The sequence below is a fragment of the Passer domesticus genome, chromosome 10 (assembly GCF_036417665.1).
Source record: "Passer domesticus isolate bPasDom1 chromosome 10, bPasDom1.hap1, whole genome shotgun sequence".
NCBI lineage: Eukaryota > Metazoa > Chordata > Aves > Passeriformes > Passeridae > Passer > Passer domesticus.
Genome location: NC_087483.1, coordinates 35,650,873 through 35,675,843, shown reverse-complemented (window position 1 = coordinate 35,675,843; position 24,971 = coordinate 35,650,873). Strand labels below are relative to the sequence as shown.

General features: G+C 38.4%; 1 protein-coding gene and 1 long non-coding RNA gene across 9 annotated transcripts in view; one reads left to right on the top strand and one right to left on the bottom strand.

Moving 5' to 3' along the window:
- DPP10 (dipeptidyl peptidase like 10) overlaps positions 1–24,971 on the top strand; it is a 430,530-nt gene that overhangs the window by 292,506 nt on the left and 113,053 nt on the right. For 6 of the 8 annotated variants that reach the window (XM_064435154.1, XM_064435153.1, XM_064435156.1 and 3 more), the window contains 2 exons: positions 12,562–12,656; positions 23,284–23,358. In XM_064435154.1, the coding sequence (XP_064291224.1) occupies positions 12,562–12,656; positions 23,284–23,358 (170 nt within the window). Of the gene's footprint in view, positions 1–12,561; positions 12,657–19,821; positions 19,915–21,760; positions 22,065–23,283; positions 23,359–24,971 lie in introns of those variants that run through there. The other 2 variants (XM_064435160.1, XM_064435161.1) reach the window with 2 other exon arrangements.
- On the bottom strand, positions 5,007–14,341 carry LOC135309188 (uncharacterized). Its single transcript, XR_010369488.1, has 2 exons — positions 14,225–14,341; positions 5,007–6,114 (listed from the first exon to the last, which is right to left on the bottom strand). It is a non-coding gene; the product is annotated as an uncharacterized LOC135309188 (long non-coding RNA).

The window sequence follows — 24,971 nt, the reverse complement described above, 5'->3', positions numbered from 1 at the left end:
TTACATTTTTCTGCCAGCTGCTTTCCTTGCTATATAGAATAAGTAATCTGCTCCTGCCAAGAGTTACTATATTTTTCTTTTTTTTCTTTTTTTTTTCTTTTTTTTTTTTTAAAGTGATAATTAAAACACTTCCCTCTCTTCTCATCTCCCAAAACCAAACTTGCCAAGCATGCCCTCATCACTGAGCACAGACTCATTGTGCTGTTTCACTCCAGGGGGCTTGGAAGCTTTTCTTCCTCTGCCCTGCTGCTGAGTAAGGAATGTGAAAAGTCTTTCTTGGAGTCATTGGTATCAGGCCAGGAGTTCTTGGCATCTGCTTGAAACAAGACATCTATCCTTAAATGTAGTAGCTATTTTCTTCCTAGGAAGTAATTTCCTTCCTGGGAAACTCCAATTCTGGGTTCTTTTCTTGGAGAAAAAAGGTGGAATACCTCTGTTTCCTGTTCAGGGCTGTGTGTTGAAAGCTGATAAAATGCTGCTCTTTTTTTTGTCTAAGATGAAAGTAAGTGTTACAGAAACAGTAATGCTGTCACTTCCTGTTGAGTTTCACATTCAGGGAAGATGCCACAGCAGAAAAAGGAATGTTTCTGCTCTGTGCAGATTGGATATGTGTGATTTTATATGGAGTGTAGAAGTTTATATGCACATCTTAATTAAATTATGTAACAGAAATTGAGTAGTTGGTTTTTGGATACATCACTGTATCACACAACCTTGTTTTTACCCTAACAGTGAATTGTTTCAGTGGCATAAACTGGATTCAGACAGTTGAAGTGGGCACTCTACAGAACAGAGCAGAATAGGCTCCAATTTCTGCCATCTCCTTAGTGTGCTTCACATTACACTGTAGAATTAAATGGGTTTCTTTTATTGCTAATTCCCCCAGGCATTAATATAGTGAAAGGTCTTTAAGTAAGGTGTTAATTGCATGCTAGTAGGATTTGTTTTCTCAGTTTGTCAGCTCATAGTATCAAGAGCTATGGTGGATTCTGCACTTAAGTGTTTAAAACAAGGCTGCATGCTCTTTATAAAGGAAAACCCAACAGGAAATTACAGGCCTGGTGCCAGAATTGCAGGTCAAATTCCTGTAATCTTGGCTCCAAAAGAATTCAGGATAGAAGTACATAATGAGCTCTTTTGGCCCTGAAATCTCTAAATGTACTGCATAAAATGAGTGCAATCTATTCTGCTTCCATCAGTTCTGACATTCCAGCCTCTGTGTACTTGGAATATATAATTTGGAAGACAATAGCAAATTCATATACTTCATATGAGTATGTTGAACTACTTAGTGGCTTCCTTGTAATGACTTAAATTTCAACCTGTAAGCTAGAATAAGTTTGTCCTTAGAACTACTAAAAGTGATCTGCAATTGGGAAATCTGGGAGCATTTCTGTCTGTGTTTCAATTAGGTGCATGAAGGGTTTGTGGGTTTTAATTGCATGAAAAATGAAAATAAAAAAATCTGTTTGACAATTTCACCACCAGGAAAATATTTGCTAAAGATGATAAAAATGAGTAAGTGTAAACAGATTTAAAATCCTTCATTTAGAAAGATGTTTAATATTCTTCCAAAACAAAATTTTTAGATGTGAAAAGATGGATGTTCTGCCAAAAGCAAAGTTACACCAAAACAAATTTTGTTCCTGCTAATGTATTTGGATCAGCCCTTCTTGCTTGCCTTTATATCCTTGGTAATAGAGTAGAGGAAAGAATGCAAGAATCTTCCTATTGAGGCTTTCCTCACAATGTAATGGTGCTTAATCTAGATCCAGTTAATAATTGCTAATTATGAGCACCAGCTATATATTTTTCAGCTCTGGCACTCTATTTTATTCAAGCCTTCCGGTTACTTTTCTCGTTTTTTATGGTATAAAAATAAAAGAAATCAGATGGGTTTGTTAAACTTTGAACAGAATATTTTCTATATGTCTAAAGCAGTTATTGAGCAAGTGTGGACTTATTAATGAAGTTAGTGTTTCACTGAAAAAATTACACTTCTGCTTACGGAAAACTAGAAATCAATAAAATGAAAAATAATGTTAATCTGAAAGGAGAGCCTCATTCAAAAGACAATAAAAGCTGAATTGCTTGAATTCTCTGATCAGAAGCAGGTAAGAGGTGTAATTCTATGGGATAATTATTAGGATAAATTTGGAAACGTAATTTAAATATTTATTCTTTGAAACTCATGTATGACTAAAGCATGGAGAATAGGTCTACTGTTTCACTTGCACATCACACCTGGAGGAGGCCTGTGCTCCTCCATTTGTTGGGAATGCTGTCTAATTGCCACTAAATATTCATGCTGCTACAGAACAGTTGCTGGCTTGCCAAGAATTCCATTGTTCAACCTCTCCTTGATTTTCTCTTCTTGTAATATTCCCATTCAGCTACATTTTATTTTAAATTAATTGTAGAGATAAGCTGCAGAAAATGTCCCTTACCAATGTGTCACCTTTGTAATTTTGAAAGAAGCAAAGTGAACCACATGATGATAATGTTAAGATAGAGACTTAATTGCTTGTGTCTCTTTCCTTTTGGAACTGAGACTTCATCTTTGAGCCAAATAAAATCTGTTGGCGAGTGCTCCAAAATGCAATCAGAAACCTTTCCAGGCCACTATGACAAGCTTAATGCTGATGTGTTTTGATCAGAAGGCTTGTTTGTGTGAGTTTGAGCTTACACCTGAGTTTTCTGTTTGGGTCCTGAGGATAGGACGCTTTCCTGGGTCGTTTGCTCTCCAGAGCTGCTCCCTGCTCTTCCAGAGCTTGCCCAGAGTGTGCCAGGCAGGGCAGGACCTGTTGGGTGCAGCCAGGCACTGTCCTGGTGATCCTGCAGTCACTGGCACCGCCTGTCCAAGTCCCCACTCTCCAGCAGAGCAGTGGAATTACATGTACAGATGTGATGGCATCCAAAATGAATGAAAGCCAAAGGAAATTCTGCCAGTGTTTTCAAATGCTGGTGCCAAATCTGTGTTTCCATATCTATGCTGATTAGATACCTACACACTCACCATTTAATTTTCCAATTACCTGGCATGGTTATTTCCCAAGAATTTTAGTAGTATGGTAGGTAATGAACACATGTGAGAACAACACCTAAATTGCTTTCATTTTATGAGCTGAATTTAGATACACAGAATTTAATATTTCTGGGCAAAAATTCTTAATGGCACATGTGACTCTTGAATCTCTATTTTCTATTCAAAGTACAGATGACTGATCAGTAGAAACAATTTAATATAGACAAGTATTTAAGGTTCCTAAAAAGATATAAATAAAATTGCAAAACAGTGCCATTGGTGTGATTTATATATTACTGGGTGCATGATAATTGTTCCATGCTAATGATCTTCATTTAATCAACATCTTCTTCTCATAAATCAGAATAAAATTTGGAAGAAGCAAGTTAAACAATTGTGAACAGAAAGTTGCATGCCCTTGTTTACTTTTATAATAAAATTCTTTATTTGTCCTTCGGTAGTATAAAATAAAACAAAAAAAAAATCAGCATTGTCAGTGTACACCTGGAAATCCTGCTCCATGACCCTGTTTGCCCTGGATGTGCTTTGCTGGGTGTGCCAGCCTCCCAGGAGCTGGAGTCGAGCTTGTTCAGGACAGCCCTAGGGCCACGTGGGTATCAGAGCTGTGCTGTTTCCACTGTCTGAGCGTGGTGCTGGGCACTGAGCCACCAGCTCTGCCTGACTCAGCCTGCTGAGAAACCCTCATGGGGGCTAAAGGGAGTGAGAAAACTGCAGCCCTACAGCTGCTCTAGAGACTGGCCTTTTACTGGGATATATGCATAGCCACTGAATTTTAATTTTCTCACTTGTTGGGCTTTTCTAGGAAATGCCAGTGGCATCTGGAGCACTGCAGAAGTAGGGACGACAGTGAGCCCTCAGGAGTGATTGTTTGGAAGGCTTAGGGAGTTCACATTCCTATTGCAAGCTGAAATACTGTTATATTTGAGATTTGCAATTATGTAGGAGTAGAGAAGCATATAAATCTCCCTTCATTGAGATCACTGTCCTCTCCAGAGTGTAGCCTTGCCAGTTCAGCAGTCTGTGTGAAATCCGGCCCGGGCCACGCTGCCGGCTCCAGAGCGGAGCTGTCCCTGTTCCATCTGCCTTGGCTCAGCAGAAAGGTCAGCTCCCAAGGCTGCCAGAGAAGTGCTGCTCTACTGTGGCACTTTATTATCCCTCTGGGGAAGGGGCTGGAATGGGATGTGTGACCAAAATGGAGAATTTGTTCGCTAATTTTCTCAGTAGTCCAGGGACATGTTCGCTATTTGGACAACAGCTGTCTGAGCCCATTGCCAAGCTGGCTCAGTAATGGCCCTTGGTGCAATGCAGGAGAGAAAAAATGTTCCCAAGCAGTTGGGAAAACTGAGGAGTTTTGTCTGAATTTTGGAGCTGGCAAAATACCAATGTTTGATGTTTCACCATCACTGTGTAATGTGGGCTGCGAAAACCAAAGTGTTGTTAGAAATTTCACCACTCATTGTCTTTAAATTTTTTTAGCGTTTTGTCTAATTTGAATGTTCTCTCTCTGTTTCTGTTTCTTTTTTGAACATAGAGAGTGGCTAAAGAAAAGTGTAGGTACCCAAAGTTGTGTGCTGTTCAAGCACATGTGTGATGTGGCCTGGAAGGAAGGCTCTGCCATGAATTCAGCCACTTCCCCTCCCTTTATTTTGGTGGTGATTTACTGTTAATTGCATCTCAAACAAATTGGAATGGACTAATAGACTGAAGTCTATTATCCTAGCTTTTAACACAATGAAATCATGTTTAGTGCTTTGCTCTAAGGGGCGGAATGAATATCCCTGACATTTTCCTCCTAGTAATGACAGAGATACAGATGGAGATTTCTGCATTATGAATAGTGGGATGGGGAAGGCGTGGGGAGGAATGGTAGAAACAGTCACATTTTGTGCTTTAGTCCATCAACTTTGGTTCCATTGCTCTTTGGGTTAGATAATTGCCTCCCATTTATCCTGGCACACTCCCATTTATGCTGCATTTTCTTTCTTTTTTTCTTTTTATTTTCCTTTTTTTCTTTTTTTTTTTTTTTCTTTTTTTTTGTAGTGCTTTGACCAGTTGTGTTCTAAAATGAGAGAGACTTTTAATTCTTCTTCTAGGAGAATAATTGTGGCACAACTCTTATTTTCTTTCAACTTTTTTTTTAACTGATAGACAACTCCTTAAACAATGTCAACATCTTGCTTTCAGATTGTGATTTTGGAAAGCTGAAGCTCAGATGTAGCTGTGATATTCTGAGTGTGCTCTTGAAAGAGAAAATGAGACAGACCCTGCTGGGGCAGCCTTGATTTGAGAAGTTTTGAGTGAGCAGATCCATGTAAAGGTGCTGTGCTCACTGCCAAGCAGAGTGCCAGGGCAGCAGAAGAGAAATGCATGACAATTTGTTCATCCAGGAAGACTGGAGAAGAAATATCTTCCACAAGCTGTTGCTGCTCTGTGCCAGGGATAGCAGGACCAAAGCCATCAAACAGTTACAGCTTAAGCTGTGAGTGACTTGATAAACTTCTCGGAAAAACTTGGAAATTTCTAAATTAGAACAGCTTTCCATTACCATGGCAGTACATTGCAGAGGAATATATGGTTTAGTTTTGCTGTGAAAACTGAGCTGAAAGCACACCTGGATTGCAGGACATGTCTGGCTCCAGCTTTATTCAGCTGCATTCTCTCTGGTCACCTGCATTTCAGTTTATCTGCCTCTTTCTTTGTTGCCTTTGTGAAGTAATTCCCTTGTGTTTCCATCTTTCCAAAATGTCTAGAAGTGACTTAGGCAGCAGACAGTGATGTTCTTCCAGCTGAGCTTGTCTCAGACATAACGACCTGTGGCTGCTGGTCACTATCCTCTTCTTGCCTCCCACAGCTCTGCAGTGAATTTTTCCTTATCTTTCAAACTCCAGAGACTTGGCTCGACTGCTCAACTGCACTATATATTTCACTGTTGTTTTTCTTTTCTTCCTTTTTTTCCCTGTAAATCAATCTCCCAGTGGATTTGTTAATATTCAGGAGCTATCTGGTCCCTCTGTTCTGTCTGAAGTGGGCATGGGGACAGTGTGATACTGAGGCATGATCCTCTGCAGCTGCATGACAGGGAAGAAATGGATTTCATAAATGAGTATTGGCTGTTGAGCAGAATTGAAGATTTTCATACATCAATATGCTAACGTAACTGGGACCACTGAAAATTGGCATGAATTGAGCTTGACTTGCTTTGCAAACCAATGACCAGATTAGGAAAAGAGGAAGATACATTGAGTATGGATTGAAATTTGAATTTTCTAGGTCAGTCCATGCCTAGACACTTCATTCTGAAGTTCAAGAAGGTAGGAAGGGCAGAGATAATTCATTTTTGCCTGGCAAGGTGCTGCTCTCACTGTGCCACCTCCATTCCTGTAGCTGCTGTACCGTAAGATCTTTGTCTGGTTTTTGGCTTATTTGCATTGGACATAGATGGGAAAAGGAAGTAGGGATCAGAAAGAACAGGAATTGCCTCTGTGCACAACTTTGCAAGCCATTTTGAATAGGAAATCTTCTAAATCTTCTAAATCTTCTGCATACTAAAGGATTGTCTGGAGGAGTACATTCCAAGAGTACATTGCATTATAAAACTAGTCCAGAATTATTTTTGTCTTGAGAGCATTACTAACAGCCTGACCTTTTAGAAGAGCAGTGGAAATCTTGCTCAGCTGACACGTGACTTTAGTAACATATTGCAATTTCGTCTGTATCTCTAATATCTTTGTAAATGACTATTTAATTAGTAAACACTTCATTAGACAAAGAATTGTCTAGCACCCCCTGTTTATTAAATCAGAAAGCATTCTCTATTTTAATTAGCATGACATTTTCTATAATCAATTTGATGAAATGCCATCTGCAGTTCTAATAATGCTGTGTACAGCAAAGGCTGATTGACATGTGTGTTGTCTGCAAGGTATCAACCTTCTTGCATGTTTACATTTGAAAAAACATAAAAACATAAAATATAAGGAAGAGGAGGACTCTGACTTGCTAATGCTGCTGTTTGTGCTGCAAAGCAGAATTTTAGCTAAACAAACCAAAACTTAGTAAATATTTTCAGTGGGAAAACAACATTAGCAATCTTCAGGTTAACACTGTCAGCAATTTCAGAAGATTACCCTGAGGCCTCCTTATTCTAGATATTATGGAACAGATTTTCAGCATTGTCTGAATTATTTCCTTCTCTTCCCTTCACTTTTTAGAAGCTACTTGCTCTCTCAAGACTGTTTGATAAATTGCCTTAATACCCAATGGTTTCTATGCACAAAACTGCCTGAGTGCTGATCTCCTTTGGACAATTAGCTTAGGCTGATTTACGGTGCTCTGTGCAAATATCCAGCAATTAGCAGTCTGTGTATCTTCTTTATAAATCAGTTTTTTCATCAAACCATTCAATATCAGTATTAGTAAATTCTATATCAGTATTAGTAAATTCTAAACCACTTTTGAGCCAGGTTCTAGCAAGCTGGTCTTGGTCTGTACCCATTCAAATTGCTCAATCTACACAAGTTACCATGAAATAAGCCTTATTATCAACAACTAATAAAAAACTAGGAAATATTTTTCCAAACTTTTTTTTGGCAAATAAAATGTACAGTAACTGCGCTGTGAATTTAATAAGAATCAGGTATTTTTTCATACAGAGAAATGCTGTTAATTCTGTTTCTCCTTGTCAATGCTAGCAGCTGTAGAGATTAATGTGAATAATCTCAGGGAACATGATGGCAATGTAGATTTACAGTCTAGGCAGGTTTTAGTTTTATAATAAGTTTGGGTTGCCACGATGACTATTTGAGGCTAAAGAATAATTCAATGTGTATTCATAGGTGAAAAATCTGTGTTTAAACCTGTGAGAATGGAATAGACAGGTAGAAATGCAAGTCTTGCCTGGCTAAGATGAAATATGCATAGGATAGTGGAGGCTCAGATTCAGTAATCTTCTGAGTCGTGTGGCTTTAGTGAGCCTGTGATGGGTCTATATTTTCATAAATTCTTATTCATCCAGGGCAGGATTCCTGCTTTCATACTTCATCAAGGAAGCCCCCACTTGTTCCTGAGGCTGTTGGATCTTTCCAAGTACAACACAGACTCTTGGAGTTACTCCATGGCAGAAAAATAATAAATATCATTAGAAACCTGGAGCTTTTTGTGTCACATACAGGTCTAAAGATGAAAATACCACCAATAAAACAGGAAGACTTCCAACTAATAAAAGTTGGATCAATATTCATGTGAAAGTGAATAGAACACTGGACTGAAATTCAAGAGGTCTGAAAGTGTGCGGTAGTGTGTCCTTTCAACTCAGTCTGTGTCATTTAAATAGCAAGATGAGTTGCTGAATTGCAGTGGCATGTGAAACTAGAGTTTATACCCTTCAAATAAACAAGCATCATTCAATGTCCTGCAGTCACAAAGATAAATCATTAAAGGCCATGTAGACCCTGGCCGAAATTCTTGCATTAGAACAATTCAGGGATTGATTTGCAGTGATGGGGATGTACTTAAGTCTGGAAGTTACTCCATTTCCCCCCTAAACAATATAGGATTTTTCATTAGAATTTACAAGGGCCTGGATTGTGTTTTTTGAACATACCATGTGTGAGTGCTACAAAGAAAATCTGTAGCATTTAGGATGTGGTATTGTCTTGTCAAGTCAATAAATGGGGGTAAATTCTATAAATGAAGGTAAAGAAATTATTGCAAAATTGATGGGGGTCAAGCTGCTTGTCAGGTAAGAAAAGTTTTACATTGATTTCTTTTCATTTTATGATAGTTTGCCTGTACTTTGACATTCTCAGGAACAATTTATATTATGCCAGGCACAGTGTAGAGCTGCATTTCCTGCCAACTCATACACTGATCTTAAACAAAACCCTTAGCAGTGTTGAACCTATACTAGAAACAATAGTCTTAGTGAAGGCATTTATAATAAATACTGCTTTTATTTTAAAAAATACTTGAGATTATCATGGTGCTGTATTTATGTAATAGTGCTGTCACTGAGGGCAACATTTTATATACATCCAAACTGTGATTTAAAATGTATGGATTAATCATTTCAGCAGAACGTATATTCCATGTTCTTTGCCTAGAGATAGGGCAGATGATGAAGTTATTTACTTTTAAAAACATACAATAGCATAAGAATTTGGACATTTAGCCTTGCTATGATAAAATAAATTACTGTTGGTTCTGCAGCTAGTACAATTCTGTAAGAGGACATTGCTGACTAAGGTGAATTTATTCTGCTGTGAAAATCCCAGAATTTTGTCTGAGTTTGTTTTCATGTAATATTTTTTTTTTAAATGTTGCTTTCTTTGTGAAAGCTAAATAAGTTGTAGAGAACCTGTTGAGCATCAAGTTGTCCTGCAGAGGTGTGTGTCCACTTGGCAGCCTCCTTCTCTGTCAGCCTTAGAAATAAGGTCAAAATCAAGACGGAATCAATTTTCCCAAAGATAATTGTGTATAATAACCCTGTCTACCTCTTTATTTTTTTAGTGATACTGTTTTTAATCCTCCTAATGTGTTTCCCATTAATTCTGTTTAATGTAAGCTTTGGATGTCATAAAATAAATCAAGTATCTTGGATGAAAACCCAATACACAGTTTCAGCAGAGTTGCCTCTATCAAATATAACATTTTCAATTTTTTTTTAACAAGATCTATGTTCTGTAAAGTGCTGTTAGGTGTCAATTATATTGCCAGCCATTATTTTTGTGGGAGAATCCTGGATTTATAGTGCCATTATTTTCTTTGGTACTGATGTCAGGATAACTTACATTCAGACCCTTGGTTGTCTGTCTTTGTGTTTTAGTAAAACAGAATAAATTAATCAGTTATTCAATGCTCTGGAGTTTCCAAACTTTTCAGAAATTTGAGAACTATTACAGTTAGGAAATTTTCACTCAGTTGTTTTCGAGGCTGTTTTTCCGTGCATCATCCAGGGCTGGTGACTCGATAATGCATCTTTTTTACAGAGGCTTCCTCACGTTTTCCTTAGCTTCAGACAGGATGCTTTTTATTCTGGTGATGTCCTCAGATCAATAATATGGCTCCTCAGGGCTGCAATTTGTGCCCAGCTGAGAGCTTTTCACATGATAATACTGTTTGTTTCAAATGAAATGAGAATTTCTTTGAATTAAGGACTCTACTTCGCTGAATGTCTTTGTGAAGTGTCAGAGGTCCCTGAACCTTCTTGTGGTGAAGGCACCAAGATAATAAACAAAACAAATCCATCAGCTGTACTAATGGATGAGGCTAAGGACTAGGTATTGTTCTCTTTTGTAGAGTTTCTGACTCTAGGTAACAAAACTTCCAAAAAAAAAAGTATGTTTCTGGCTCTTAGTTAATATTTGAGTAATCAATGAAAAAAAATCGTCATGTGGTGTGACCATCAACTATCACATTATCCAGCCTGAAAGAGTATTGATTGGAATGGGACTTCTGTATTAATTAATATGATTACTTTTGAAGACTGTTATGCTCTGTGTTTACATGGGATTTTGGTATAATCTTTTACCTGCAAACCACCATGCATTTTGCAAGCATTCATTTGATTTATGCCCTTCAGGAGGCAACTACTGAATCCAAGTTCAAAGAGAAGTATAATTACTGCCCAGTAAAGCCTGGCTTTTCAAGAGGTCTGACTCAGTCTTCTGTTCTGGTTGATTGATTAAATTTTCTTCCAACTTTAGAACAAAGGCTTTCATTTATGTCTCTTACAGTATTTGCCGTTCCAAATGTTGTTTCACACCTTGTGAAGGACTTGCAAGAAGAGCCTTAGGACTGTGTATTTTATTTTTGGTCCCCTTAGGAATTCTAAGGGATTTAAAATTTTTTTTTTGAGTGAATTTGTTTTGGTAGGATTAGTTAATGAGGCACAGTGCTACAAATCCTGTTGGCAAATGACATGTAGGAGAGTACATAAATGAGAAGGAGTAAAATTCTGTACTCATTTGGATTTTAGCACAATAGTATCACCTATGGGGTCAAAATGCATGGTTCTATTCAGTGCCTCTGGGTCATTTATGCCATTTCTCATAATATGGTTCAGTCATAACTAGGGACAGCTCTTTAGCCAGACAATTCCATTTTTTTCTATAATACTTGGCACAGTGATCCAGTGCCATTGGAGATTTCCAGTGCTGGGGTTCCTAAAAGAATAAATGCAAAATAGCCTAAAGGAAGCTGCAGAAACAGCCATGTTCTGTAATTGGTAACCTGAAGCCAAATAACTGTCTATGAAGTGCTGTTGCTTTTTATTCAAAATGAATTTTTGAAATATATTCTCTTTAAAAGGAGCTGCTGTTAATTCCACACTCCACAATCTGGTTTGCCTTCCTAAACAGCAGCTCTAATAATAGTGTCCTAAACTCCATCAATCCCACCCCACTTCCCAGCCACGGCCCTAAAATAGCTTAGTAAGCTCTTCAAATGAGGCTTCATTAATTTTACAGAACATACCAGAGGACATTCACTAGTGCTGGATATCTTGAGTTGCTGTGGAATCAATTAAAATAGAACTACATTTTTTCTGAATAAGCAAAGCATTTTTTTATGATAGCATAACCTTTTTCTCCAGTCATGTTTACTTCCCACTTCATAAAATTGAGGGATTTTTAATTAATTTCTAAGACATTACTGAGGATCAGGGAAGTTCTTTTGTGTTTCCTTTAGGCTTAATGTAGAACTTTTTTAATGCTTTTTATATTGTTATAATAAAATTGTTTCATTTAATTAAGTACAAATCTCTTACATGGATTTTAAATAATCTGAGAGAATCAGCACTTTATTCAATATTGTAACAAATAGTGGAAAATTTGGAATTTTTTTTTTTAACTCAAGGCTGAAGTAGTAATTGTGTATTCCTTGGTAATTTTGCAGGTTTCCGTACAAGAAAATTAAAAGTGTTTTTCATAGAAATCCCAATTAATTTCAGATTTTTTTTTTCTTGAGGTATGCCAGATTCTTTTTCTCACAAGAAATGATAAATCAAGTGAGTGGAAAAAGGAAAAAGTTGCAAAAGTTCATCCCACAGTGTTTTAAATGTTTTGCAAATGGACCTACTTCGCTTTAACCCTCCTTTGCTAACATTCGGTTCTCAAGAAAATTCAGTATTCTGCAGCCCAGAATGAATCACACAGAATATGGACTGTCTTAAAATAGTCATAACTTTGTCCATCCAGTCACCAGAAATACAGACCAGTACAGAAGTTTCGTTGGAATAACTTCTAAAGAGATGTGAATATGATGTCCAACAAAATCTTTTGGTTTTTTGCAAAACTTAACTTTGCTATATGGCAAAAACATAGATATATTTAATTAGGGGAGGATTCTGTAGGGCATAACCTGGTAATTTTGAAACTCATGAGGCAAATCAACAAAACTTCTGCCTTATTTGTGTGTAGTAATAAATATACTCTAATTAATTTAACATGCTGGTTCTCTCTACAGAGCTATTAAATTCTCAGTGTGTTTGCTAACTGCTTATTTCTTTGTCATTGCAGATACAGCAGTGGTGTATAAAACCAGGAATGGACATGTTGTTGAACTGAATGTAGAAACAAATACAACTACATTATTACTGGAAAACACAACTTTTGTAAGTAATATATATTATCCGCTTCTCTCTTGGTGGAAGTCTGCTAACATCTTTTTCTTGCTACAGAAGGGACAGAGTACAATATCTAAAAGTTAGAGGAGATATGCTCATAACATAGACTGAATTGCACATAAATGAAAAATATAATCCATTCCTCTGTCAGTGAGTGATTTCTGAATGAATTATTTGTTGTTTTATGTGTCAATAACCAAGATGTTGGAGGATTTGCTGTTGGTTGGGCTTTGTTCAGACCATCTGAAGGATGGATTGTGCTTAACATATGTGCCTGGGGAATCTACCTGATGTCTATCAGGAAAAAAATATTTCATAAAAGGTGGGAATGCTGCTTAAATGGTGACAGTTTTTCACTGTTAGAAAAGAGGGACATTGTTCAAGATTCATAGGAACATTTTCTTTAAGGAAAGTAAATATGCCAAGATGTGTTAATCTCTGGTTTAGCTGTTTCTCTGTGCTTTAATGGCAGAGTAGATGATTGAGGATTATTCCTCTTGACCAGTAAAGGGTCAAGAATGGTTTCTGACTAGCAGTAATTGCTAAGAAGTACTTTAATACTTTAGTCTGCATTTTCTTTTGCTTTGCTTGGCGCAGTTATTCTCAGGGATACCACTTACATTCCACCCTGTAATTCTCGTTTATCAGGGTTTTGCAGCATAATTGTGTGGCTTGTCAATCTCTCCTCATAAATAGTCCATGCAGACCGCTGGCTGTTATTGTTAATCCCTGTACTTTTAATTTAATAAAATCTTTTACACCTGCAGACTCAAAAGGATGATTCATTTTCATCAGCGCACTTTGGCAAAGGCTGATTTTATTCCTGGTCTGTTCCTGGCCTTTGCTGATAGAGATTCCTCTTTTCAAAGCATAAAGCCTCAGGTGACCTTTACTTCTAACTCCTCAAACAAGAAAGAGGAGAGTAGAACTTCAGGAGAAAGAATTTGATGCTGATTTCCTAGGTCAGTGTAAAGATGGAAGAGGATGGAGGAGAGAATTACATTTTAATGTGTGTGTGTGTGAGACTCCCCTTCTGTGAGCTGCACCCTTCCATGTGCTGGGATGTGCCTCAGGGGACCTCTTAGCCCAAAAAAGGCTGTCAGACACAATTAAAACTGGGTGGTGATGCCTTGTGAAGGCAGACCAAGATGGAGCTAAAGAATAAAGTAGGTGTTTATTAGAAGTCCTCAATGGATCCACCTTGGGCAGCACAAGAGCCCAGCCAGGCTACACCCAAGATGAACCAAAATGGTCACAAAATGGACAACTGGTCACAAGGTCTCAAACTTTCGTTAAGTTCTGGTCCATTTGCATATTGGAGTTAATTGTCCAATTATAGTCCACTGTTGTTTGTGCTCTTGGGCCTGAAATTCGGAACATTTGTCCTTGGTCCCCATCTAAAGAAGGAATTGTTTTGTCTCCCTACTCTGTGAAGAGAGCTCACCATCCTCTAATATGAAGCTCAGAACTACACACTAAAGCAGCACAGAATCTGAAAAACACAAAAGCTGAAACCTGAGGCATCAGTGGAGGGGTGAATTTCTGTAAATACAAACCCTGAAGCGTTAGGAAGCGCTTTCCCTGTTAGCCATTTTCCCAAGGCTGTGTGAGCCCTGCCTGGCCGGCCAGGCCGGTGCCAGGCCTGCGCGGTGCCTTCATTCCATGACTCGAGCACGAGCAGCTGCTCGGGCATCCCCCCCTGCAGAACGTGGCCTCAATGCCGAGACTTGAGTCTCCCCACAGAGGAATTCACACACTTCTGGCTGCAAGTGTCTGGCCTGTGCTCGGGAGTGTGGTGCCAGCATGACAGGCCGTTCAGGCCATTATGCCACCCCAGCCTTGCCAGCTGATGATGGGTTGGGAAGGACAGGCTGCTTCATACCACGGGTGTCGCCTCTTTTTTGCAAAGTCGGTCTTCTCTGGGCTTTTTATGGAACTGATTTGTCCTCAGTTCACACAAACCTAGTGAGCTCTAGACACTGGATATCTACTATTAATTAGAAATATGGGAAACGGATCCAAAATATGTACTATTCAAGAAAACATTTAGTAATTATGGGTGAAAAAAATAAAAACCTAAGTGTATTTTTTTTCCTGCAGAGCTCTTCTCTTTACACAGCAAAAAGTAGAGAGTGTTATACTTAAAAATAGTCAATTACTGCAATTGCTATTCATATGGAGGAAGTATAATAAAAAGCTGAAAACAGAACAGAAGGCCCAGCAAGTTTGTTGATGTATGTTTGGAAGAGAACAGTGGGAAATGTTCTGTGCTGTCTGACATGGTGGCCAACAATCCTAACAGGATAACATCACTGAGGCAGGCTGAAATCAAAAGCTCTCCTGTTCTTCTGAGCTTGACTGTCCCCAGATTTGCACTGCTAAATGTAATCTTCTAAAGTTAGACACCTGGATCATTAATCAAACATTTTCCTCGCTCAGTGTCACATCTGCTTAATCATCGGTGCATAATTAGAATGGGGGTGGTTTAATGACTCTGCAGAGATGTCTTGGATTAATGAAGAATACAGCAGAGATCCAGCACAGGCAGTGGCAATGCAAGTTCCTTCATTCTTCCCTATCAAAGGGTTTTAGTCATGGAAGAGTCACCTTTTGATGGGAGTTAGTCTGATTTCAGTCTGCATTTGCTTTCCTGTTTGCCTTTGCTCAAGCAGCCAGAGAAATGGCAGGGTTTTCTTAGTAATGATGATAATTGTCCATGGAGAATTGAACTGCTGTGATAAACTCCTTGTGCAGAGCACAGGGGCAACTAATGACTCTTTGTCACCCCTGATTGGACTGTGTTTGAATCAGCAGCTCAGAGGAGATTTTCTTTTTTTCCCTCATTGCTCAGCCTCTGAAGCAATCTTCCACTGGGCACAGATCACTGGCTCTTCTTTTGCATCCTGCCACTCTCCTGCAAAGTACACATCTTTTATCCTTCTTTCTGTTGCTTATTGTGTAGAAGCCAGATACCCTTAATGAGGATCTGCTGTGCTCACTAAGTAGGTGTATCATCAAAAGAGCAGGCTGCAGATTTAAAAAAACCCCTATGTTAACATATATAAAGATATGTAAATCTCCCAACATTTAAAGGTACCATTAATAATAGTCATGCACCTGGAAAGAAGAAAGGCTAATGTTTTGTATTTCTAGGATGCCCACTTCTCTTTCACAGGGGAAGTATCTATCCCAAGTTCCTGAATTAAAGTCCTTTTTTCCAGTGTAATCAGGTTTTATTTAGAAGTAGAAGAAATTCTTGCACTTATTTGTCCTTCTGGAACAGAATCCTTTTCTGTAATCAATTAGTAAAACAGTTTAATATAATTAAACTATCAGCAAAGCAATATTATGGGTAACAAATACAGTGCCATAAGTGAAAAGTATAGGTTGCAAAGCACAAAGAATGTTTTTTGGCATCTCTGGGTGTTATTATTTAAGGATGTTTAATACACATTTTCCTCTGACTGTATCCATGTAGTCCCTCCTGTTTCAGCTGTCTAATAAACAGTTAATATCCTTAGCCAGCAGCATATAAATGTTCACAGCTGGAGGCTGGACCAGTCTCCTGTTAAGAGGAGCCCGAAAAAGCCCTAGACATTAATCACTGTGTGGCATCCTGGTGTTTGAGATGCTGCCTCGATACATGATTGCAATATGTTCTCTATCATCTGCCTGGGCTGCCTATCACCGTGATCCTACGTGACAACCTACCAGCTTTTCAGCATTTGGCAATTCTTTATTGCAGTTCACACTTCCAAAATCAGTGGCATTGTGCCATATTTAGCTAAGAAATTTCAGTGTTTAGCAAGCATTTTATTGAATGCTTTTGCCATCAGCTGTTCCCTAAGGTCAGTAAAAGCAGGTTATCAATTCACACACAGCCCAAGCTGGTGAGGAGGGCATGGAGGACCACATGGATCCTTTAGCTCAGGGAAAGTTGTCCATCTGGTTCCTTATTCTAGCTGAGCTTCTCAAGCCTGTTTTGCAACCCTTAAACACAAAAACTGGAAAAAGCAAGCACAGAGCGGATAGAAAATGTGTGTAGGGACTGTGTGTTCTCGTATGGAACTTTCCAAATGTGTTGAATTCTCTGAAAGAAACCTGCTGAAGTTTTGCCTTCATTTCTCCCTCTTTAAAAAGCTGCAGTAATTATGAAAGTCATAAGACTTTTGTTAGCCCTCAGCTTCACTGCTCTTGCGGTGCACACACTCTAACAAACAGGGTCCTCTGTCAGAATTGAGTCTACTGGGACTCCTCAAGGCTTTGGAGTGTGCATGATGGGATATATTTTGAATCTATTGATTTGTTTTCAATACCAGGCAATACAAGTGGCATTGTTTTCAGTTTGTGAGCTCTAGAATAGGGACCTGTATTTACTACAACTTTCCCCCAGCTGTGTGCTTTGGGCTTTTCTAACCCCTAGTTATTCCTAACTTGCTGTTCCCTTTGATTTCTGTGCCTTTCCGCAGCTCTTAAGCTCAAAGGGAAACTGCATCGTGGTGCATGGCAAACAATTATTGCTGAGTTTCAAACCTGTTTCCAGAGGCTTGTCAGGAGCACATCCTGGAGCTGTTGTGTTGCTGTGGATCATTTTTACACAAAGGTGGAGAGGGAAGGACCTTGCTGCCTGCTCTTGGTGTCAGAAGGTGACAGAGCAGGAGCAGTCTTGGCTCCAGAACCACGGCCAGGCAGTGGCAGCCCAGCTGTGAAAGCCCTGTGGGGGCCTTGCAGCCAAAAGCAGAGAATGAGAGCTTCAGTCTGAGCAGAGCTTTTGGCAGGGACTCTTTTCTGGTGTTTTACAGATAAACAGCCCTGCTTGTTCTCTTCCTTTGGATATTTTTTTGTTTTGTTTTGTGCTCCCCACCACCACACCACCTTTCTCTTTTGACATGAAACTCAGTGCAGCATCATAATGAAATTACAGTTCCTTTGTTGATTAATGTAGATTTAATTGCAAGAGTAGGTTACATGATTGTATTTTAAGAACCTCGCATAAGATATTAATGAAAGGTGAATAATAGTAAATACATTAAATGACATTATATAACCACATAAATATTAATAGTTGTCGCAACACTGGACATTTTAATGACCCACACATGTTGTAAATAGGTAATTATGAATATTGTAACATTCTCTCTACTCTCCCCTGCTCCTCTGAATGTCCAATAACCCTTTCAGCACAGCCTTTTCAGTAGAGGGGCTTTTATGAGGAAGGGTTTATTGTTACAGTGCACCACTGTGCATGAAGGTGGGAAAGCCTAAAAAGGAAGGGTTTGCAGTCACTGTGACTTGGTGGTGGCCATTGTTTTTTGTCCAAGTTTTATCCAAGAAGGAGGTTTCACCATAAAATATGTGAAAACATCAGGTTACAGCAACTCTGTGTGGGATTTCTCTAAATACTATTTGTGGTAAGAATGTTCCTTGATATAGTTAAGGGTCAGCTATGTCTGTGTTACTGGGAAATGTGAGGGGGGAAGCTTCTGTGATTGACTGGTTAGAGGTTATTGTCTATCAGGGAGGCCATGGTGCAGGGCTCATGGTTGGTTCATGTCTATTTTTATGTCCTACAGCTCCAGGTGGATTTGGGGAATTTGGTTCCTGCCACCCATCCATAGCATAGAAGTCAGCTGATATCATGCTTTAATCATATTTGTCCTTTAAACTGGACAGGAAACCTGAGGGTTAACAGTTCCAACACCTGGCATTGCAGAATTTTTTGGGTCTAGATTAAATGCTCAGGTGACGCAAGAAGCACCACATTAAGAAACGTAACCTTGGAAACCCAAATTTTTCATCATTCCAATTATAGCACATTTTTCTAATTACAACCTGTCTCTCCCTGTTTTCAGTGCTACAAGCCTTGCTCTTCTGCTCGGCTCCACTCTGCTGTTTCCTCATGGTCCATCTTCTCCTTTCAGTCACAGCAGTGGCAGTGAAGGAGAATCCCATTGTTCCCTGGACTGCCAGTGCCTGCCAAGGGAACTGTGACATGCCAAATGCCTTCTCCTCTTGCAGCTCCTGTCATTCCATCCTACCTGACTCCTTTTATGCCATTTGACCAATTTCTGTCTGATAAATGGAGCTGGATACCTGTGAATGCTGATGAACCCCCATCCACTGAGATTCCACTGCATCATTAAATTAAATTTCTGATATAGATGTAGATGTGCAATAGAGGGATGTATAATTTCCTGGTTGCCACCAAGCTCTAAAGTAACATTCCTGAAGGTCTTAAAATATTTCATTCTGAATGAATAATAAAAAAATAAAAAAATAAAGCCTAAGTGTATGTTAAGGGAGCACTAAACAAAAGCTGGAGAAGGAGAATAACAGGACTGTGGAAGATTAAAGTTTCTGGGGAAAACAGAAGCACAAGAAACTGAAACAGCAGGAGAGGTAAACCTAAAGGAAAAAAACCCAAACCAGACAAATAAGCAGACTCCACAACAATGAATATTTTTAAAACTCAGTTTTAACTATGATATATTATTTCACTTAAAACCATCCAACTGAAACTATGGAAAAACAATACTGTAAAGTATACATGTTACAAGAATAGTTTTACAACTCAGGGCTAGACTGTATTACAGATAACTTCATCTGTTTGCTGTATACCATGTTTTTGAAAGATTATGAATAAGGCACTGATTTAAAAGTCATAGTAGTTCCACAATTCATAGTAGTTCCATAATCCACAAAACCAGTAACCCTAAAATTTTATAGTATGTGAAAGATGAAGAGAATCACCAGTACATCAGTAGCTCATAACTAGGGTTTAAGAAAACAGGAGAAATAAAAAGAGCTGATACTAGGGGCCCTTGCTGAGGATTCAGAGCCTGAACCAAGACTAAAATTTCTCTTAAACACAATCATAACAGATATTACTGTTAACAGGAAGACACATATAACATGCAAAGTTAGAAAAAGAAAAAAATATTGACATTGGAAATCAAACTTGAGAATATATTGTTCACTGGAATTCTATGCTGCATTTTAATCATCCATATAGAGAGGTAGAAAAAGCCAATTCTTCTTTTCCATGCAAAACTATATTTTAGCAATTCTTGAACGGTGGATGAGTGAAGGAAACTGGAAAGCTGAATGACAAAAGCCTGTTCAAATTCTCTGTCTTTTTGCCTGAATTTGGCTTTTACTGTTGCAGTCTATGGTGGCAGTGAGACCACTGAAGTCATCACATCATGCATCACTGTCAAGAGAAGAATTAAAACTGCTAACACAGGAGGTATTTCAAAGAAACCTAGAAATACAATGTTTCATATGGTTAGACCTGGTTTTGCAGTCAGTGGGGGATTTGGTTGAGTGAGGAATGAAAGATGGGGTATAAGGATCATTTATGTCTGAAAAAGTGAAATTCTGTTGAATGTAGCAATATAGGAAAAATGGCTGACAGGTGTGTGAATTAAGCAGGGATGACAGTGCACAAGTGTTAAAAAACCCCACATTTATTTTGTCTCAGAATTACGCAATAGTGTGGACTGTGACCACTTTAAGGATTACAGCAATTTCTCCAGTCCAAGTGTTTTCTGGTTGCATGGAGCTGATGTTTTCCATAGGGATTTCAACTCCTGATGGGGCTGGGTAAAGGGAAACAAGGAAACTCCCTTCCCTTGTGTTCTGCCTTGCCTCTGTTGGGTTTGGAAGGGGATTAGGGTGTGCATGGAGTGCACAGAGCAGGACTGCCCCAGTGTGTATCAGTATCATCACTGCTGATACTGAGCAGTGATGCAGAGGGAAACCAGCCCTGCTTCTGCATCCCTGGACTCTGCCTAATTAGGCAGCTCTGTTTCTCCCACTTTCACAGCTTATTTTTCCAAAATTCCATTTCCTAGAGATAAAGCACAGCAAACCCATAGGGTTATAGTCACCTGGGGCAGCATTTAGGTCTGTCTTCCTTAATGAAGGCTAAATGACTTCCTGACAAAGCAAGAAGCTTGAAAAATTGTGGATATGCTGACCCGTGGAACAACCATCCTCCAGATAACAAGACACCTGAGGGTTTTTAATTCCCTGTGTATTTCCAGTGTGGTGTTTCCCGAACACTTCCTTTTAAACTCAAAAATGTGTTCTCCTGAGAAGAGAATAAACCCTTGGGGTCAGAGTCCTCACGAGCTTCTTTTTAATGAATAAATATATCTAACTCCTGTAGAGACTGGCCCAGTAGATGATCTCCCCAAAGTTTGTGTGGCATAGAACGCATCTCCTACAGCCGGGACTGAAACTTTCTTTCTCTTTGAGCCCTTCACCAGCTGGTCTAATCTCCTCAGCCAGGGGGTCAGGCAGCTGATGGTTGATGAAATCCCTTAGACATGGCTGTAGGGAAAAAAAAAGAATTCTGTCTTTTGTTTAAGTGACTCACAGATAGTGAGTTTACGTGCAGGAGGAATGAGTCAGGTGATTGTTTTAATTTTCTGTTTTTAATGTATAAAGGCTTCTTCTATGCATATAAGTGAGAGTTTCTGAATTAATTGTCAAAATTGTGTCTTTACCAAAAAAAACCCTTCAAAACCAGAATTTTGAGGAAATTGTAATCACTTTAAGTTGCTTAAATCTCTCTGCAATTCTATTTGAATTAAATGTCTATTTTATTAAAGGCTTGATTGTAAATCAGGCTTAAATGAAAGGGCTATTAATGTTTTTATGATAATTTAAAGAAATCAGCGTTGATATCAGCTTTGGCAATGAGCACATGATTTCTGCTGATATCATTTCAGTTTCTTATTTCTGAGGTAAAACATTAAAAACTATGACACATCTTTATACTCCCTTTACCAAGAATTATGCCATTATGCTAACAAAAAACAAACTATTTTGCCCAAACCCATTACCATGCAGTTTTTCGCACTGAATGTGCAGCTTGTGTCTGGAGGGAAATAAAATTTCACAGGTGAGTGCAAGCTGGATAAACAAGGTTAGTGGGATTCAAAAGACTTTAAATCTCAAATCCACAACCCTCTGTACTTGAATATGCAAGTAGTTCTTGCTGGTATTGCCTGGCAGTGCCAATAGCTTGCAGCTGAGCTGCTCAGCTGTTTGCAGGAAGAGCCTCATTACCTTTGGGGTGGCACCATCAGGGACTGCAGATTCTTGCTAAATGTGTGAGCTGGTAGGAGCTGCGCTCCCTGGGAATGAATTTGGAAAGTTGCCTGGGTTATGTGGTGCTGAACGCTGAGGCAGTGGGGCAATAATTAATAAACTGCTAGAAAGAAGGCAAATTTCACATCTGAAAATATTTTCAGTGAAGTGCCAGGAGAAGGGAATGTTACTCATAGATTAACATAGTCTCTGCTTAAAGATGATAAACTCATGAAAGCAAATTTGTGCACAGTAGAAATCTGTTCTGGATGCTTTGCAGATATTAAAGAATTGTTAAAGGTGTGTTGTCCTTTTTTTTTCCTTTCTTTCTCAAGACTGCAAAATTATCTTCTGAGTTTTGATTCTGTTGTGCTGATGAATCAAACAGCTTATCTTCAAAAATATTTTTCCCTTTAATTCCTTTGGATAGCTTGATTCTAACTATATTACTTAGGAACCTGAGTTTAATTTGTATATCACAATATTTAATATTTTCAGTTTATTGGAAGCTACTTTTTTCCAGGTATAGCTCCTTAGCTACTCTGAATGTAATAGTTTGTGTCTTCCTGCTCGTGTACCTTTAAACCCCTGTTGAATGCATTAGTTTGGTGGTGGGATTAGGCTAAGAAGAACAAGATCCTTAAGAAATCAAATAGTGGATAGATCTTGTTCTACATAGCTGTTTTTATTTGTTTTCGTTTTATGGCTTCGTGGTTTTGTTATTTTTTGCTGTCCTGCTTTTGTTTCTATTGTTATCTGCATTTTTTATTTCTTCCTTTTCCTTTCATTGTGCAAATAGATGTCTTGAGATTAATTTAAAATTACTTCCTTCAGTGCCCTTTAAAGCACATTCTTCTCTTTCTCATGCAGTGGATTCATTAAATTATTTCTGACATCAACATTACCCCTTGATGAAATTACAATCTTGAATTCGATTGGGTGTCATGTAGTCTTGAGTGGATGTAAAGCATTATTAGTTTTATAATGCTACCTTATGTTTTACTTTTCTCTCTGCTAAGAATTTTCTTTATTTTAAGAAAGACTTTTGCTTTGGTCCAAGTTGTTCTGCAAAATGTTTGTATATGTGATGTTCAAAGAAAAGCAGCAGAGATGTAGTGCACACCTATTCTTTTTCTTGCATATTATCTGTAAGGCCAGCCTAGTGATGAATCTCTCTTTTAATCATTCCAACCAAAGTGTCTTCCTTCATCCTCTGGGAATGACTTGGTTGTAGTTGTTGTCCTTGAACATAGTGCTTGTAGTGATGATCAAAATCTCATCAGCGTCTCAATGGTATTTAATGTTGAAGCCAGATTCTTCTGTTGACATTGTACTGATGCCAGCTAATTAGACTAATTATTTAGTGAGCCCTTCTTTTGTGAAAATTATATTGGTTTTCTAAACCAATTCTGTCTTGTGAATGGGAAGTTCTTAAATGAGGTGCAGAAACATTTGGGAAAGGGGATCTTATTACTTTCCTTTTGCTAGCTCACTTTTACTGTTTGTTATTTCATTGCAGGTAACCTTCAAAGCATCAAGATACTCTGTTTCACCAGACCTAAGATTTGTTCTTCTTGCATATGATGTTAAACAGGTAAGCCAACCCTTCCTAATCAAAGAGCCTCTAAATCAAAACTCCAAAATCCTCGTTGTTTTCTATGTTTCATTTGTAATTCCACATGTTATGACTTGTGTGCTTGATTTCTCTTCCCAAAACCTTCTGATTCAATGATGGGGAAGTTTGTATTTAGATGTGTGTGGAGGTGTTGCCTGGTTCCCAGGAAGGTGAAGTGCCATGCTGGTTTTGGCAGTAGAGGTTTTCCAACCCTTAAACTGCTCTGTTACTACCTGTTTATGTGCAATCCTGTCTTTTGATATTCCTTCTGTTTTAAACAGCTGCATTGGTAATTTATGGACTATTCAAAACAAAAGGTCCAGGCTGATTCATGTCATGGTATTTTTATTGTTGGCTTCAGGAGTCTGAAGTGTGATAGTCTGGAAGCCTGTATAATGCAGTGCATTCTTTGTTTCTTATAGTATTTAGAGATTTTGGAGGCTATTACATTGTCAAAAAGAGTTTTGATCGATAATACCATGTAGAGTTTTCTAAAATAAATCTTGTAACACAGAAAGGAAAGAAAAAAAAGCTTTATGAATTGCCTCTGTGTATATTGGTATTTGTATAAAAAGTGCTACTAAAATATGAACTGCTCTTCATGAAAGAATAGTTCTGGGTTGATGAATTCAGTGGTTACTTGAATAAGTTTGGGTTGTTTTGTTTGTTCTAACAGTGTTGATATAAAGTGATTTGTTAACTTGGTATTACATCCAAATAGGGTTTTCATCTACCAGTTCTGCTGGATTCCAGATCAAACTTTCCTTACAATATACATATTTCAGTGGGAAAGAGCTGCTGTTGTTCAGTTCAATGGTTTTCTTGGTGAAGGGTTCCAGTTTTATTCCTCTCTGAAAAATATGTAGCTCCTTCCTACTTCCCTTCTTGATTGCTTCTTATTTTGTGAAAGATTTAATAATCCCTTATACTGACTTAAATTCCTCATTTGTTCTATTAAATTTTTGATTTTGGATGGGAATTTTTTCTCTTTGTTTGAGATTTTCTTGGTACTAACATATATAGCTTATAAAGATAAATAAGGAAAACGTCAAAGTATCTGTCACACTTTATTATATCTAAATGTGTATACACCATGGTAAAGTTTGATATACAGAGAGCTCTCACTGTAGGCTGATTCTATCAGTTTGCAGTTCTTTCTGTATTCCAGTCTTGGTTTCCTTGCAAAAAGAAACTTTTCTGTCCTTTCACAATGAAGTTACATAGAGGAAAGAGGTCTGCAGAATTTACATTTTCCATCTAGAGGTTTTCTTTGCTCAACTGTGTTGACAAGAAGTAATTAAAATGAGAAATGAACAGGGGTTGGCCAGCAGTTTGTGGTGGCAGTCCTGAGTGCCTTTGGATGAGGCTTGTGTCACTCAGACTGCTCCAGCTGAGCTTGTGGCCTTCAAACCAGAAACGTGCTGTGATTGCTGTGGCTTCTACAAGTGGTGGTCCTAAAACTCATAATAGCTGGATGTTGTCACTCAGATGTAAATAATACCTTAGCTCCTGAATGTGTTGCTTAAGGTGGAAGGAAGAAGCACCAAAAACCATGGAAGACAATTTATTCAGACATTGCAAAAAATGTTATT